The sequence below is a fragment of the Emys orbicularis genome, chromosome 7 (genome assembly GCF_028017835.1).
Source record: "Emys orbicularis isolate rEmyOrb1 chromosome 7, rEmyOrb1.hap1, whole genome shotgun sequence".
In the NCBI taxonomy this organism is placed as follows: domain Eukaryota; kingdom Metazoa; phylum Chordata; order Testudines; family Emydidae; genus Emys; species Emys orbicularis.
Window position 1 is genome coordinate 4355357 of NC_088689.1, and position 18085 is coordinate 4373441.

The 18085-nt window shown below is 45.0% G+C and overlaps 1 protein-coding gene across 2 annotated transcripts in view; it reads left to right on the forward strand.

Annotated features, from left to right (window-relative positions):
- WBP1L (WW domain binding protein 1 like) overlaps positions 1 to 16500 on the forward strand; it is a 73456-nt gene extending 56956 nt beyond the window's left edge. For both annotated transcript variants that reach the window (XM_065407203.1, XM_065407204.1), the window contains exons 3-4: positions 12462 to 12623; positions 14288 to 16500. In XM_065407203.1, the coding sequence (XP_065263275.1) occupies positions 12462 to 12623; positions 14288 to 15036 (911 nt within the window). In that variant the 3' untranslated portion in view covers positions 15037 to 16500. The remainder of the gene's footprint in view (positions 1 to 12461; positions 12624 to 14287) is intronic.
- The last annotated feature ends 1585 nt before the right edge of the window (positions 16501 to 18085 follow it).

An 18085-nucleotide genomic window follows, 5' to 3' on the forward strand; every position in this document is an offset into this window, starting at 1 on the left:
AATGAAAGTTCATATTCTGGAGCCCAGCTCTGCATCTACAGACTTCATCAATTGCCACAGAAATCACAGAACAGCAGGACCCTGGGTATGTATATCTGGTGAAGCACTTTGAGATCCTTCAAGATGAGAGGTGCTCTATAAATGTTACGGGCAGTTAAATGACCATATGGAAAGCGGTGGTGGTGTTGAAGCCCTGTTGGTCCCAGGATGTTAGAAAGACAAGGTGAGAGAGGTAATATCTTTTATTGGGCCAACTTGTGCTGGAGAGAGACGAATTTTTAAGCTTACGGAGCTCAAACACTTGTCTCTCCCATATGGAAAGCAATAGCCATTGCGTGCATGACAATAGCTTTGCTCTCCACACAGCCAGCATGGGGACTCATATTAATAATTTTTACTAACGAATGATTAAATTGCCATTTTAAATTGTGGTTGCTTGCTTTATGCTCATTGCAAATTTTGATAAAGCTTTTGACGTTAACCAGTGCAATCCATATACTGAAATCGCTGTAGAGAAGTTGCAACTCATATTGACCTTTTCAGGACCTGTGTTCCCTCTAAGCTGCGCGGTCACGTGGCCGCTCAGGAGTGAATCAAGATGCTCCTCCCCCCACTGCTCTGCAGCCGCGTTGCTCCTGCCCTCTGCCTTGGAGCGCCTGGCCAGCTGCTCCCAGGACCCTCCTGCTTGCTGTGCAGAGTGTGTGTGTGGGGGGGGGGGAGGGGGACGCTGATGTCAGGGTGCCCCCTTCCCCCACCACCTCCTTCCCCATGTACCCCATCTCCACAGAGCAGGGGAGGGGGGACAGGGCTCAGTAGCAGGAGAGCTGCTGTGGTCTGAGCCTTCAGGTGAGTGCCTTGAGAGAGTGTGTGCTGTCTCTTTATAGAATTCTCCAGCAGCCAGCACACAGTCTCTCACACTCCTGCCTGTCTATCTCTCTCTCATGCACACTCTGTCTCTCACACACTCGCCTCCCAACACATACTTATGTTGTTGTTGTTACTTCTTTGTACTTCCTGCAATGCACATTAAGGCTATGTCTACGCTACCGCAGTAAGTCGACCTACGCTACGCAACTCCAGCTATGTGAATAAATGTTTTCTGGAATGGAAAGAAACTTAGTCCAGGCTGGACGTGCCTCCTGTAATATGATCCTATCTTGTGGGTAGTGGGAGTAGTTCCTGTAAACAGGTTCTCTTTCCACTTTCAGGAGTTGGAGGGAGTCTTAGTTTAGAAATCAGGGGGTCTGAAAAGTTCTAGAAATAACTGGGAGTGAGAGGTATGTAGTGTTATGAACCAATTAAAGGAGATGATGGTATGTGTGTGGCGGCGGGGGGAGAATAGGAAGCAAAACCATTGTATTATTTTGTTAAGGGGTGGAGTGGAGGAATAAAGAACATATGTCAAGCAGGTGGACGGGCTGTGTTTAAAATTAGATAGCAGCTTGGTCCAGATTCCCCACCCATCCCTTAGTAAAACAAAATTTGAATGCCTTGGTGCCAAAAAATATAGCTCTACAGTCTGAATTATCTGTTGCTAAGCCCAAGGAGAAGATGAAATGGAGAATGTCACTTTGAATAGAGCCTTCCTTTCTTTTAGATGAAATGGAGAGAACACCTACATTGCAGAGGTGTTAAGTTGCCTTAATGTTTTTAAAGTGCTTTTGGAATCCCCAGTTGGGAGGCACTAGCCAAGTGGTAAATAGTGAGAGTGCAGTAGCCACTGTAAATAGGCTGCTAACAATTTCCATTTTAATCCCCTTTTCATTTGCTTATAATTTGCTGGAAATTTCTGAGCTTGGCCTTTGTCCCAAGTTGTCATTTTTGAATGTTTAAGCTGAAATGTCATCTCTGAGCATGGAGAAAGGAGGAAGAGGATACACATGAAGTAGTTACTGCCATTTTACAGATGAGGAAATTGAGGCTCAGAAGTTGTGACCTGTCCAAAGTATTTAGGGGGGAGGGGATAGCTCAGTGGTTTGAGCATTGGCCTGCTAAATCCAGGGTTGTGAGTTCAGTCCTTGAGGGGGCCACTTAGGGATCTGGGGCAAAAATCAGTACTTGGTCCTGCTAGTGAAGGCAGGGGGCTGGACTCGATGACCTTTCAAGGTCCCTTCCAGTTCTAGGAGATAGGATATCTCCATTATTATATTATATAAATTAAATGTATAGCAGCTTTGGGAATCAAATTTAGGTCTCCTGACACCTATTCTTGTGCTTTTACCACAAGACCACCCTCAATAGCTATTGGTCATTGAGTCAATAAAGTCAGACACTATATTAGTCAGGGGACCAATCTTATTTAACATTTTCATTAATGACCTTGGCACAAAATGTGGGAGCGTGCTAGTGATATTTGCGGAGGACACAAAGTTGGGAGGTATTGCCAGTACATAGGAGGACTGGCATATAACACAAGTAGATTTGGATAAAATTGAAAACTGGAGGAATAGAAATGGGATGAAATTTAATAGTGCAAAGTCTGAGGTCATCAATTTAGGGACTAAAAACAAGAATTTTTGTTGCAAGCTGAGGACTTAGCCATTGGAAACAACAGAGAGAAAATACCTGGGTGTATTGGTTGATCACAGGATGACTATGAGCTGCCAATGTCATGCGGCTGTGAAAAAAGCTAATTCAATCCTAGGTGCATTAGACAAGGTATTGCCAGTAGAGAGAGACAAGTATTCGCACCATTATACAAAGCACTGGTGAGACCTCATTTGGCATACTGCATGCAATTCTGGTCTCCCATGTTTAAGAAAGATGAATTCAAACTGGAACAGGTGCAGAGAAGGGCTATTAGGATGATGAGAGGAATGGAAAACCTACCTTATGCGAGGAGACTCATAGAGCTTGGCTTGTTTTGCCTAACCAAACAAAGGCTGAGGGGAGATATGATTACTCTCTATAAATGCATCAAAGGAATAAACACCAGGGGGAGGAATAGGAATTATTTAAGTTAAGAGCCAATGTCGGCAGAATAAGAAATGGATATAAACTGGCCATCAATAAGTTTAGGCTTGAAATTAGACAAATGTTTCTAACCATCAGAGGAGTAAAACTCAGGCCTAGGCTGGTCCTCACTAGGCCTGTAGCACTGTTATTTCATCTGGAGCATAAAGAAGTTATTTATCTCTAAATAATCTTTCCCCAGGACACAGACAGAGACTTAAATAGCGTTTGCTGATTTGCTGCCTCATATTGACTATAGTTGAAAGATGATGAGGCTACGAGCAGGGATGTTCAGTACTGTTTATTATGTCTCTCTTCAGGTTTTATACAGTAGTTGCATCGTGTGTATATTCACCACCATCCAGGAGGCTAAGAATTAGCTGCAGTTAACCTCCATCATCACATGTTCAAGTCAGCAGCTCTGAGGGCAAATAAACAGGGGTTGGAGTTTTGACCATTCCACTCTACAAATATTTGTTACACTTGGCAGCTTCTACTGTTGTATGATAACTTACTTTGTCAGTAACCTCATAATCCCTTCTTAAGGGACAGTACTGATTTGGAGCAGCCTCCTCTCTGAAAAGGCAGGATATTGACATGGCCTTTGAGATCAGAGATGTCTTTTCCTGGCGCGATCTGCAAAACTCCACTACACCAAGATTGCAACATTGATTAAAGTGGTCTCCCATTCTTGGGTGACAAAAATATTGACCCTTCAACTAGCTTTTATTCAAGCATCTTTGAGGAAGATGCTGCTACTTGGAAGTATGCCTTTCAGTCAGTGAAACTGCCCCACATCCCCTCCTGTTGGACCAGATATTGTGAATCCAAGATCATTACCCAACGTGCTTGTCAGACAGAGAAGCCCTCTGTGGTGTATTTTGGCTTGGCCTTAGTGAGTTTCCTGCCAACAGAACAGTGGCATTTAACTAAGTTTACTGTGATCTCTAGGGCAGATTATTCTGTTCTACCCTTGCAACACGAAAGAAAACATGTTTTCCATTTTGCACTGGATAAAAGGAGCTTCCCTCAGTGAAATCTTTGCTTGGAATGTTGCCCTTGGTGAACATGGTATTTGTGCATCCTGTTGTGAGACAGAAAATGACGACCTCCCCCCTCTTGGTGAAATGTTGTTATAGGTATCTCCAAATACACCGATGTGTAGTAGAAAAGGGTTTGATTGTATTGGGAACAGAACCTCCACCCACAAAAATCCTAGTATAGCATCTGTTTTGGCTGCGATCAGTATTCATACTGTTGTTACCTGGACAGTGTGTTTGATGCTGTGTATGGAGCTGATGAATATCTTTTAATAAAAGCTTTTGACGCTTTGTGGCACAGAGCTCTTGTGGAAAACCTTAACTCCCTGGCTGTTACTGATGCAATAAACACTTTTGAGTGCATCACTATTGCCATATCTTCTACAGATTGCTGTTGATACCAGTCTGTCTCAGAGGTAGACCTTTTTTGAGACGAGGGCAGCCTCTGTTTTTGACAAAACTGATTTAGTGAACTGAGAAATATTCTGAAACTTCCGTGAATTTGATGATTGTCCTGTATATCTTTTTAACCAAGAACATGAGACGCTCTGTCATTTCTGTCTATTTGAGAGATCTTGATGCCATTGACCAATAGGCCAAGAAGTGATTGGTCATTCTTCCAAAGAAGGCACTTTCCATCTCAGGGTAGCTTGATCCCTGCCTGTTCTTTTATCACCTTCTCTGGAAGGATAATTTTGCTCAGCCCAAAATGAAGCCAGCAGGTATCTTCCACGTCGGAGGGAGAAAGTTGTTGAAACACATCAGGGAAAGATTTTCAAAGGCACAGAGGGCAGGTAGGTGCCTGACTCGTATTGACTTTCATTGGGAGTTGGGTGCCAGACTTCTGTTTTGCCTTTTGAATATCTCCCCCATTGTTTGTATGAGGTAGACTTGCTCTCTGCTTTCTCGGTCTTTGAAACAACACTTGAAAGGCTTTTATTTAGTCCCTCCAGAAGTATATTTTATCCTGTGCGTAATGGAAAACATGTTTTCTTTTGTGTTCATGGTCCAAGGGTAGGAAACAAAAAGCAGGCCGTCCTTAGGGGATTGGTGGTGGTTCTAAAAGCTCTGCTCTAGGAATGATTCTGGGGAAGTTCTATGACCTGTGTTAGACAGGAGGTCAGACTAGATGATCATAATGGTTCCTCTGGCCTTGGAATCTATGAATGTTTCTCCAAATTAGGAGTGCAGCCGCTGCCACTGTGCTCAGCCATGCTTTGCCAGCTCAGGATCACCGTCCGTCAACCAATAGATCCTTCTCTCGCCATTTTTCATCTCGGTGGGTTTTCTGTTAATTGCCATGTGGCCAGTCTTGAGGGGGTGACTTTGGAAATCCCCTACTCTCCCCCACCTCCAGAAAGAACAACCTATTCTGTGCATGATCCTGCATGTGTTTCTGTTCACATGTTCACCATCACTCATTCCAGGTCAGTCAACACTAGATGCACTCACGTACAGTTCACTCCCTAATGTGCTTTTCCCCCCTCGTAAGCACAGTACAGTATTTTCAATGTATCTTACTAGACATCTTTGCGCTTAGCCTTATAGCCCTACTTTCACTTCAAATAAATCATTGCACTAAATATTTGCTAGGTTTTAAGATTTTTATGGCCTGCAACTTTTAACATCTTGCACTGTGATCCTCTGATCTAACAAGCTATTCTGGCCTGGGCTGAGTCAGTAATTGGGGCATGGTGGGGAGGCCACCTATGAATACCTACAAGATGCAAGAAGTGTTGGTAGTCAGTGAACCAGTCCCTCCACATGGTGTTTGCTGGCTCTGGTTCCAGAAATTCATATGACGAATACAGCAGAAGTCTTGACTGCTTCTGTTCAAGAACAATCCCATGACCCTTTCCATAAGAATAGGGTGTGTTGTTCCTGGTGTGTTGGTCAGACAACAAACCAGTTAATTATGTTCTGCCTTCCTCAAAGTCCAGCTGCAGTTTCAGGGGAATCCAGCATTAATTTACTATCCTGAACTGTTGTGTGATATTGCTGTGCATTACACAGTTGCCACACTTCACCCCGGAGGTAACTGTACTTTACTTGAGTTCCTCCAGCTTGTCTATCAGTTTGTCTTGGAAAGCACTTTGGATTCCTTTGCAATAAGATTTATATAGAAATATTTGATTTGTATCTGGAGGACTAAGACGTGGGAGGGAGCAGCTATCCCAATAGAAGAATTCTGCTGCCTCAGCTGCAATTGCTTACCAGTGGCATCTCTCCAGCACATCTTAGCTGAACATACACAGCTTACCAGTACGTGAATAATTCCTGGGGAAATTCACTGATAAAATGTACTGCAGTAATCTGCTTCTGTTTATTTTAACAACCCTGTAACAGTTGGAAAAGGGTGGGTGTAATTCACAGCTGTTTTTTGAATATGGCTGTGGATGACTTTCTCCAAATCTCTCTCCTCTTTTCTTTTTCTTTTCTTCTTGAGATTAAATTCAGAAAGGTGATTAAATGAAAACTAGGCCTACCATGGTGCTGGCTCCATAATGATGCTATGTGAAAGACCTGATTTCAGTGACTGGTTTCTCACTTTCTAGTCTAGCTAGGGCTTCAGTGAGTGGATAGCATCTCTGTCCATTCTTCTTCAACCAGAAAGGTGCTGATTGCAAATCAGTCCCTCCAGGCAGTGTTGGAGATTGGAGTGGGGCAATCTCTGGATAAAGGCCTCTTTGGAGTGGGAGTGACTGGGGGAGAGAGAAATACCAAAATTCTGACATCAGGATGGAACACTGAATGCCACAGGCATTCCTTGTCACTCTTGTTACTCAAAAGTTCACATTCTTTTCTGAGTGGTAGTCTGTATCAGCAAAAACAACGGGGAGATCGTGTGGCACCTTAGAGACTAACAAATTTGGGAGTGGATGGGTCACTACAAAAAGTCATTTTCCCTCTGCTGATACTCACACCTTCTTGTCAATTGTTGGAAATGGGCAATGTCCACCTTAATTGCATTGGCCTTGTTAGCACTGACCCCCCCACTTCCATCTTTTTACGTTCTGTAATATATATGCTGCTTACTGTATTTTTCACTCCATGCATCTGGTGAAGTGGGCTGTAGCCCACAAAAGCTTATGCCCAAATACATTTGTTAGTCTCTAAGGTGCCACAAGGACTCGTTGTTTTTACATTCTTTTCTGTCACCCTTACAGTAAGCCTGGCAGAGTGGACTAGCTAGAAAAACTGCATGGGAGCTTTAAATATGACTTACCTACAGATATCAGGAGATGCAGAGTACTCATAAAACATTAACACTTTTGGGCACAAGATAGATTTCCGTTCCTCTAGGAGAATTAATTGTATAATGAAAGAGAGATCCAATACTTCAATCTGCTTGGCCAAGATAGGAATTTGGGCTGATTGGTGTATCTCACGATGTCAAGACAAGGTGCCATTCTAAGAACGTGGAGGCACAGTATATTGTATTTGTTTGTTTGAACTGAGAACAGTGAAATTATTCCAGGTTAGTGCTGTGGTGCACTACTTTCTGTCCTGAGTTTGGAATGAATGATTGCTCATTCCTGAGATTCCTAGGTTTTTCTTCCTCCCTCTCCCCACCTTCTAAAAATAAACACACTTCTTTTCTCAGGAGGGGACCTCCTGAATTTCATATTTTTTTCAGTTATTAATACAACTTTATACTTGGCAAAAATAGTTTTGTTAGTGTATAATTACAGCATTGGAAATGGGCATTAATGTCAATATGTATTGTGTGAGAAAGAGAGAGAGTGTAATAGAAAATTGCAAAGGTCCCATTAAAAGGAAAATCTTTTTGCAACATTAACTATGGAGATGCTCTCAGCACCTGTGTGTGTGTGTGTGTGTGTGTGTGTGTATGTATATACTTTATTTATTTATATTTATATTTGTAAAGGGGCGCTGCTAAGTAAGTTAGGCCAAAAATTAGGTTTAAAAAGAATGAACCAGAGATGAATCTGAACCAAACACCCCTAAATATTGTGGCTAGGAAGGCGGAATCCTATGTAAAACAAATATTTCTAAAAATATTGTCCTGGTGTAGAGTGGTTGGGGTTGGTTTGCTTTTTGTAGAGAGTTGGATAAAAGAATTTTGTTTTAAAATTCCCTTGTGAAAAAGCATTGTGTTAATGCACAAAAACCAAAGAGTTTGAACGGTTGACTTTATGTTGTCCAGAATGAGAGAATGAGAGCAGCAGTGACCACAACCAGTGGAAAACACTGGTGTTTTTTTTTTTGAAAAGTATCCTTTTGGATTATCAAAGGTGCTGGACTCCAAAAGGTTTGGTGGAGCTCAGGGCTGGGGTAGGGGGTTGGGATGCAGGGAGGGTCAGGGCTCTGGGTTGGGGTCGCAGGCTCTGGGCTGGGGCAAAGGGTTGGGGTTTGGGAGTGAGGGCTGCGGGGTGTGACTGGGAATGAGGGGTTTGGGGTGCAGGAGGGGCTCCGGGTTTGAGAGGGGGCTCAGGGCTGGGGCAGGAGGTTGGGGTGTGGGAGGGGGTCAGGGCTCTGGGCTGCGGGTGCAGGCTCTGGGGTGGGGCCTGGGATGAGGGGTTTGGGGTGCAGGAAGGGATTCCAGGTTTGGGGGGTCTCAGGGCAGGGGTTTGGGGTGCGGGGTTGAGACACAGACTTACTTCCGGCAGCTCCAGGTCAGCGGCTCAGCCGGGGTGCACCGCGGACCGCGCTGCACTCCGGAAGTGGCCAGCAGCAGGTCTGGTTCCGCGTGACTCTCGCCCGCAGGCACCCCCACCCCACCCCTTCCCCAAGCCAGCCAATGGGAGTGCGGAGCCAGTGCTCAGGATGGGGCAGCATGCGGCGCCCCGTGGCCCCCCTGCCTAGAAGCCGGACCCGCTGCTGGCTGCTTCCGGGGCGCAGCGCAGTGTCGGAAAAGGTAGGCACTAGCCTGCCTTAGCTGGGCAGCACCGCCGACGGGACTTTTAACGTCCTGGTCGGCGGTGCTGACCAAAGCGAGGTGACCCAGCTCCTTACATGCTGCGACCCACGGGGGGCACAAGCCCTAGTCCCCCCACCTGTCTCCTCTCACCAGAGCCTCCCATATCCCATCTCTTAGGCAGCCACAGAAGGTAAAGTCCTCAAGGTCTTCGTCCTTGTCCACCCCCTTCATGTGTGTGCCAGGTCACACCAAAGTTTACATATTCAATAATTTACTAATGAGAAATGTTAGTCTCCAGTCAGACCAATATCAGACTTGTTCTCTGTCCTTAAATGTTAGACTTGCTTTGTAATCTGTCAGGGTCTCATAGATTCATAGACTCATAGACTTTAAGGTCAGAAGGGACCATTATGATCATCTAATATGACCTCCTGCACAACGCAGGCCACAGAATCTCACCCACCCACTCCTGTAACAAACCCCTAACCTATGTCTGAGTTATTGAAGTCCTCAAATCATGGTTTAAAGACCTCAAGATGCAGAGAATCCTCCAGCAAGTGACCCGTGCCCCACGCTGCAGAGGAAGGCGAAAAACCTCCACGGCCTCTGCCAATCTGCCCTGGAGGAAAATTCCTTCCCGATCCCAAATATGGTGATCAGTTAAACCCTGAGCATGTGGGCAAGACTCACCAGCCAGCACCCAGGAAAGAATTCTCTGTAGTAACTCAGATCCCACTCCATCTAACATCCCATTACAGACCATTGTGCATATTTACCGCTAATAATCAAAGATCAATTAATTGCCAAAATTAGGCTATCCCATCATACCATCCCCTCCATAAATTTATCAAGCTTAGTCTTGAAGCCAGATATGTCTTTTGCCCCCACTACTCCCCTTGGAAGGCTGTTCCAAAACTTCACTCCTCTAATGGTTAGAAACCTTTGTCTAATTTCAAGTCTAAACTTCCTAATGTCCAGTTTATATCCATTTGTTCTTGTGTCCACGTTGGTACTGAGCTTAAATAATTCCTCTCCCTCCCCAGTATTTATCCCTCTGATATATTTATAGAGAGCAATCAGCCTTCTTTTGGTTAAGCTAAACAAGCCAAGCTCTTTGAGTCTCCTTTCATAAGACAGGCTTTCCATTCCTCAGATCATCCTAGTAGCCCTTCTCTGTACGTGTTCCAGTTTGAATTCATCCTTCTTAAACATGGGAGACCAGAACTGCACACAATATTCCAGATGAGGTCTCACCAGTGCCTTGTATAATGGTACTAACACCTCCTTATCTCTACTGGAAATACCTCGCCTGATGCATCCCAAGACCGCATTAGCTTTTTTAACGGTCATATCACATTGGCGGCTCATAGTCATCCTGTGATCAACCAATACTCTGAGGTCCTTCTCCTCCTCTGTTACTTCCAACTGATGTGTCCCCAATTTATAACCAGAATTCTTGTTGTTAATCCCTAAATGCATGACCTTGCACTTTTCACTATTAAATTTCATCCTATTACTATTACCCCAGTTTATAAAGTCATCCAGATCTTCCTGTATGATATCCCGGTCCTTCTCTGTATTAGCAATACCTCCCAGCTTTGTGTCATCTGCAAACTTTATTAGCACATTCCCACTTTTTGTGCCAAGGTCCGTAATAAAAAGATTAAATAAGATTGGTCCCAAAACCGATCCCTGAGGAACTCCACTAGCAACCTCCTTCCAGCCTGACCGTTCACCTTTCAGTATGACCCGTTGTAGTCTCCCCTTAACCAGTTCCTTATCCACCTTTCAATTTTCATATTGATCCCCATCTTTTCCAATTTAGCTAATAATTCCCCATGTGGAACCGTATCAAATGCCTTACTGAAATCGAGGTAAATTAGATCCACTGCATTTCCTTTGTCTAAAAAATCTGTTATCTTCTCAAAGAAGTAGATCAGGTTGGTTTGGCACGATCTACCTTTTGTAAAACCATGTTGTATTTTGTCCCAATTACCATTAACCTCAATGTCCTTAACTACTTTCTCCTTCAGAATTTTTTCCAAGACCTTGCATACTACAGATGTCAAACTAACAGGCCTATAGTTACTCGGATCACCTTTTTTTCCTTTCTTAAAAATAGGAACTATGTTAGCAATTCTCCAGTTGCACGGTACAACCCCCGAGTTTACTGATTCCTTAAAAATTTTTGCTAATGGGTTTGCAATTTCATGTGCCAGTTCCTTTAATATTCTTGGATGAAGATTATCTAGACCCCCCGATTTAGTCCCATTAAGCTGTTCGAGTTTGGCTTCTACCTCGGATGTGGTAATATCTTCCTCCATATCCTCATTCCCATTTGTCATCCTACCATTATCCCTAAGCTCCTCATTAGCCTCATTAAAGACTGGGGCAAAGTATTTGTTTAGATATTGGGCCATGCCTAGATTATCCTTAACCTCCACTCCATCCTCAGTGTTTAACGGTCTCACTTCTTCTTTCTTTGTTTTCTTCTTATTTATATGGCTGTAGAACCTTTTACTATTGGTTTTAATTCCCTTTGCAAGGTCCAACTCTACATGGCTTTTGGCCTTTCTCACTTTATCCCTACATGTTCTGACCTCAATAAGATAGCTTTCCTTGCTGATCCTTTCCATCTTCCACTCCTTGTAGGCTTTCTGCTTTTTCTTAATCGCCTCTCTGAGATGCTTGCTCATCCAGCTTGGTCTATAACTCCTGCCTATGATTTTTTTCCCCTTTCTTGGGATGCAGGCTTCTGGTAGTTTCTGCAACTTTGACTTGAAGTTCTCAGGCCTCCTCCACCTTTAGATCCACAAGTTCTTCATATACTGCCATACGCGCCGACTGCATGAGCACTCCCGGAAAAAAACCAGCAACAGCTGTTTGGAGGCGCCCCCGATTTGCTGATTGACGGCTAGGGGAGGGGCTTGGGGTAGGGCAGAGAGCAGCAAGCAGGCTGGGGACTGGGGAGGGGGCAGAGCAGGGGCAGGAAGAGGCGGAACAAGTGCGGGGCCTCAGAGGAGGGAGTGGAGTGGGGGCCAGAGCGGGGCTGGAGCACTCCCGGGGAAAAGAAAAACTCAGCGCCGATGTATACTGCTGCTTGGGTGAGACCTATCCTTTGAAGGTGAAGTATCCTTCCAGTCTAGAGTCATCTGTTTTGCCATCATCAGCTCTGTATGGAACCATTTTTTTTGGCTAGAACAAACATTTATGATGGGTGAGATGTTTGACAGGAAGCATGGTGCCTGGACAACTTGGAGCTGTGTCCCCAGCATGCTCGTGATCTCTCCCAGAACTCTGCTCTTTTGAGTGCTGAAGCACATATAAAATTGCCCAGTTTGTGGTTAGGGTCAGTATATCGCCGTGGAGCCTGGTTGTAACCTGTATATTTTTGAACACAAGTGTAACGTATGAACATCTGCAGACATTGCAGCTTTAGGTTTGCACCTCGTTGCTTTAAATATTATCCCATAATCTTTTCCACTGCGTCTTGTGTGTATTTCGCATTCTCCCCCCCCCCCCCCCCCCCCCCAAGGAAATGACTTGCACTGTGAATAACCGGTTCTTCCCTCCCTCTTTGTTCCCAGGGTTCTGGCTGGTGTGGACTATCATCATCATACTAAGCTGCTGTTGCGTTTGCCATCATCGGCGTGCCAAACACCGCCTCCAGGCACAGCAGCGGCAACACGAGATTAACCTGATTGCTTACCGAGAAGCCCATAACTACTCAGCCCTGCCATTTTATTTCCGTATGTACTTCCTACAGATCTTCCTAGATGCAAGAGGGAGCAGGCTGGCTTTTGAAAGAGTAAAGACCAAAGAATTCGCCATGTCGGGTGGAGGTGGGGAGAAGCTGCTGGGGCAGAGGGAGAGGTTGGGGGCTGCTGCTGCCTAACCTGTGGCTTGTGGAGAGGAGGTGGTACATTCTAGCTGCCTGGAACATGTGGCCCTGCTGACTCTGGAAGCAGAACTGTGCCAGCAACAGGGCATTTTTCTGCTCCTGGGTTACCTGTACCTTTTCCTGGAGCCATGGAGAGGTTTTAAAAAGCCCATATTCAGGAGAGCTTGGAGCGATTTTTCTTTGATACGCCTGCTATGTAACCTGTTTTTGCAGCTGGTTTGACTGAGGTAAAGAAAGTGGCTTGACAGAGGTTGGTCACCCAGGGGCCAGGTGGGAATGGTGACTCAGCTGGGACCCTCCTGGTTCCCAATCCTATACTCTGCCTACTAGACCATGCTAGATTTCCAGTGAGTTAACAGATTCATTGGTACTGCCTCTGGGGGAGCTATATTGGCAGAAAGAGGAGAGAGTGCAGTTGCCCTGGTGTATTATGATATAAGGACATTTCACTTGAAGTTATCCTTTTTAAAGAGTGTTTTGATCAGTTGCTTAATTCAGTCCACTTTAGCCTGTTTTGCCTGCTTAGGAAAATATTTAATTGATTTGTAGGTCCATTATAAGCACAAATATAATGTTCCCCTCGTCACTCGTGGTGATAGGGTTTCACTCTGGCCACACCACAAATACTGAATCCAATGTTAAAACAAAATGTGGACAAATCTCTTAATTTTCTTGTAATTGCTGCCTCCATAAGGGGTGAAATCTTTGATTTTTTTTTTTTTTTGGAAATGTAAACACCAGTGATTATAGAACCCCAGCCTAGAAATCTCTGAAGTCACCTAATCAATTTCCTGCAACCAATACAGGATTATTCTCTGGTGTAATTTATAGTGCTGTGTCCAGGGTGGTCTAGTAGCTAAGCGTGGGACTGGGAGTCAGGAGATCTGGATTTTATTCCCAGCTCTGTACGGACTCCCTCTGACCTTGATCTAGTCATGTTGTCTCTCTGTGCCTCAGTTTCCCCTTCTCTAAAATTTGATAATTACATCCTCACGTAGGGGATGATGCTAACTCATTATTGCTTGGTTTAGAATCCAGGGGTTCTCAAACTTCGTTGCACCACGACCCCCTTCTGACAACAAAAATTACTACACGACCCCAGGAGGGGGGACCAAAGCCTGAGCTCGCCTGATCCCCACCGTCCTGGGGGACAGGAGGGGGGCAAAACCCAAGTCACACTGCCCCAGGCTGAGGGGCCAAAGCCGAAGCCCAAGGGCTTCAGTCCCAGGCAGCAGGGCCTGTAACCTGGGCCCCGCCACCCAGGGCTAAAACCCTCGGGATTTGGCCCTGGGAGGTGGGGCTTTGGCCCCAGGCCCCAGCCAGCCCTGGCGACCCTATTAAAATGGGGTTGCGATCCACTTTGAGGTCCTGACCCACAGTTTGAGAACTGCTGGTTTAGAAGCTGCTAGAGATGGGTAAAGTATCATAAATTACGTGAATGACATTGATCTATTTTAAATAACAAATTTCATGAAATTGCACATGAAATAACTTCTACCTCCCCCATTTTAGGATTTTTGCCAAATTATTTACTACCTCCCTATGAGGAAGTGGTGAACCGACCTCCAACCCCTCCCCCACCATATAGTGCCTTACATCAGCAGTGTGTCCCAGCAGGCAGCAGTAGCACAATCCCGGATACTCCAAGAAGCCTCCAGCCAGCACAGACAAGCTCTCCTCCACCACCAGGTGGTAATAACAACAGCACTGACAGCACTGGGTCCCTCAGTGTCCGGGACCCTGAATCCTCCATGACACTGGTTGAACGAACTGTCACCAAAATGCAGGCTACCGAGCCAGGCAACTCCAGCACCGGAGCTGAGTTGGAGGAGATGGCCGATCCTGTGTCCTTACCGGATAAGGATTCCGAGTGCAAGGAGGAACTGCTTAAAGATTACAGCTGTGAAAGCTTAGACCATAACAGCGCTATTCCCGATGCCAAGGACAAGACTCCTGGCAGGCACCGCCGTTTCACTGGCGACTCAGGCATCGAAGTCTGCGTCTGCAACCGGGGCCACCATGACGACCTTAAGGAGCTTGATGGGCTCATCGACGATACTTTGGATGGGCCCCTGGACTTCTGTGACAGCTGCAGTGGCCGCCTCCATGGGGATGAGGAAGAAGGGCTTTTCAGTGCCTCCGAAGAGCAGCACCGTGAACATAACCACCACCATCTGCCTCGGCAGCCGGTGTGTGTCCTCCTGAACACCATAAACGAGCAGGACTCTCCAAACGCTCATACTAATCACTCTCCCAGCTAAAGTGGCTGAGTCATAAGGGATTAAGAACAACTTTTTAAAAGGTCACGCAACCTTTCCCCCCCCTCCCCGATGTAATTTTGGGAAGATCCCCAAAAGCACTGCTTGGGAGGGCGGGCAACTGCTCCTGTTTTTTTAAAATCACATCGTCCTCGTACACATAGTAGGGACTTTGGTTTCAAAAGGAGACCTTTGTAAAATGGAACTTTCCTAATGATGATTTTGGTGATGGATTATTATTGTTTGGTTGGTTTTAGTTTTCCAAAACCTGCTTTATCTTGCAAGTCATGAAGCTCAGCAAGTCTAACCCTGTGAGGATCAGAAATGCAGTACGGCTCCACCCTCCAGGTGTCTTCCCAGAAGCGCACAGCTTCTGATAGCACTGGCAGTCAGCAGCCCGAGAGTGCTCTTGAGGGGAGTAGAGCTAATCCACATTTCCCCGAATCGAGAAATCAGAACCGCGCTGTAATCTCTGGTGCTTCAGCAACAGATAGGGGTGTAGGAGATTTCCCCACTTGAAGCTGGTAACTGAAGGACCAGTTTCTTCCAGATGGAATATTAGTCTATAGCATGCAAGTTGCAAAAAGGGTTGCAGATTTTGCCTTTACATACTTTATATATATATTTTTTTTTAAGGCAAATATATTCCTTTAATCAATGCCTCTCAGAGCACAGCTATGAGTTAGAATCCAGGCAGCTGGGCTGCCTTTCCAAGTACTGTGGTCTCTCTACATGACATTCAACTTGTGTGCTGCAAAAGGTTTGGCCTTTTTTTTTTTTTTCTTTTTTTCTTTTTTCATTTTATTTTTGTCCCCTTAGGGCAGCACTTTAGTTAAGATGACAAAATGAAAACCAGGGCTGTCTTTGGCCAGTGTGCCTTCAAGTTTCAGTGATGCATGTTGAACAAATGGAGACAAAAGCTCCGTCCGTTGCAAAAGGATTACTTACAGCGGAGATCTGTGCAGTATTCTTTTTTAAATCCAAAAGTTTGGTGCGATTCTAATGCTAACCACTTACAAGAAATGAATGTCTAGGGTTTTTTCTTTTTCTTTTTTTTTGGTAAGGTGGCAAATGGCTACTGTATAATGTCTGAGCGTGTGTGTGTGACTGCAATACATGCATGCATGTCCTACTGGTAATATGAAACCTGCTGTAAGACTGCAAGAAAATTTACTGTAGCTTTGCTTTAATAAACAGTAGAGTTTTTGTTAGTATAACCTGAAGGAAAAAAAAACACACAGCTGAAACTAACATTCCCTGGAGCGTTCCTGTGGAAGAGGGCAGGAGTCAATCTATATATGAAGTGTGCTTGGGTTTCCCTCTGGCTTTCCTTTACTTATGGTCGTCTCGAACATTACTGTTATGGAGGGAAATTGAAACCTTGATGCAGGCATTCAGATTTGATTGATCAAAACCAAAATCAGTTTTCAGTAACATGGAAACCAAATATAATGCCTTTTCTGATAACTCGCATGTGTGTCATTTTGTGAACGGAGAACAAAAATCTGTGTTTACATTTTACTTGACATACACAATTTCTGCTTGTAACATATGTGGATTGTCTCATTTAAATACTTTGCCTCTCTACAGAAGATAGCGCATTTTAGTATGTGCTTGTTCGTCTGTAATGGGCAACTTTTTTTAAAGGGCAGCTATTTCTCTCCCCTCCCCCACAAACAGCCTTACATCAAGCAGTTCACTGCAACTAGAATTGCAATTTCTACATTAGGATGCATTGAAACAGTCTTTCATTGAGATTCATCAAAGCCCGTTCCATGCTATGGTGTGTGCATGTGGTTTAAAAAATACTCCATGGCACATTAATTGTTCTGACTGGCTCTTTGTATAGTATGACCAGACTTACCATGGCTCACACAAGTAGGGAACTGATCATTTGCTGGAAGCCTAGGAATTCTGTTCCTCACCCTTCCCCCATGGAGAATTGTCACCAGCTGTTGTGCTCATTGATCATTTCTTCCCTTTGAGGAGAGAACTAAAATCTGTCATCTACAGAATTGATCTGCAAATTGTTAAACTCTCTTCCTCACATATTTCAAGGAAGCTTAAAAAGCATTTAACAACTTTCAGAAAGCAGGATTTTAATGATAAGAATCCTATACCTCCACCTTCTCCTCCCTGAACATTTCCTCCCTACATCCCACATGTTGAATCTGGCCTCGCAGACATTTAGGAGAAAAGCTCTCCTTGTTAGTGTGGTCAGATGGCCACCGGTGTGGTGCTCTGCTCTGTTCAGTGTTGATAACAGTCGGCTGCGTGCGTGTGTTCCCTCTGTGTGCTGCCCCGGCTCTGCAGATCGCTGGCACAGCAGACCCCGAGAGAATCCCCAGTGACCACAGACTCCGATAAGGTACGAAGGCACCCGGCCAGGTTTATTGTCAAACAAAACACAGTCTCTAGCTTCCCGGATCAGATGTCTACAGTTCTGCTAGTACATATGTGCTCCCTGACAATGGACCGGCTCAGTCAGTCGCGGGACTGTCCACTGCCGCCTAGGCCAGACAAAGACACCGCCCCAGGGGTGCATTCACAAGTTACACAACACTCCTGACCTATTGAGGTGCAACCCTTCTACGTAGCAAGGTGCAACCCTTCTACGCAGTAAGGTGCCACCTCTCACCTTGTACATGTTGGTTCGAACAAAACTCTATCCATCATATTACCCTTTTGACCCTGTCTTTAGGATGGGTCAGCCTGTTCCTTGTTATCTGTGTGGAATGTGCAAGTATGTGAATGTTCTGATATCTAGTGTCCAGTACCTTTTAGGTATGTCTCTTTTTGCAGCATCAGCCCTTTCCTTGCCAGCTTCTGTGAGCAGAGCCTGCCTCTCACTCACAGCTTAACTTTGCTTTATGTTAGCAAAGCCTTGACCATTATTTTAGTTCAGGCCTCATACCGGGCCTCTGATATAAGGGTTTCTGTTCCAGGGCTTCATCTTACTACAGTTAGTTTGCAACACTCCTGCCTTTTCAGTTTAAGGGTAAGGAAGCTCCCACTTCAGTTCTCTCAATCTTCAAGATCATCTCCAGCAAAA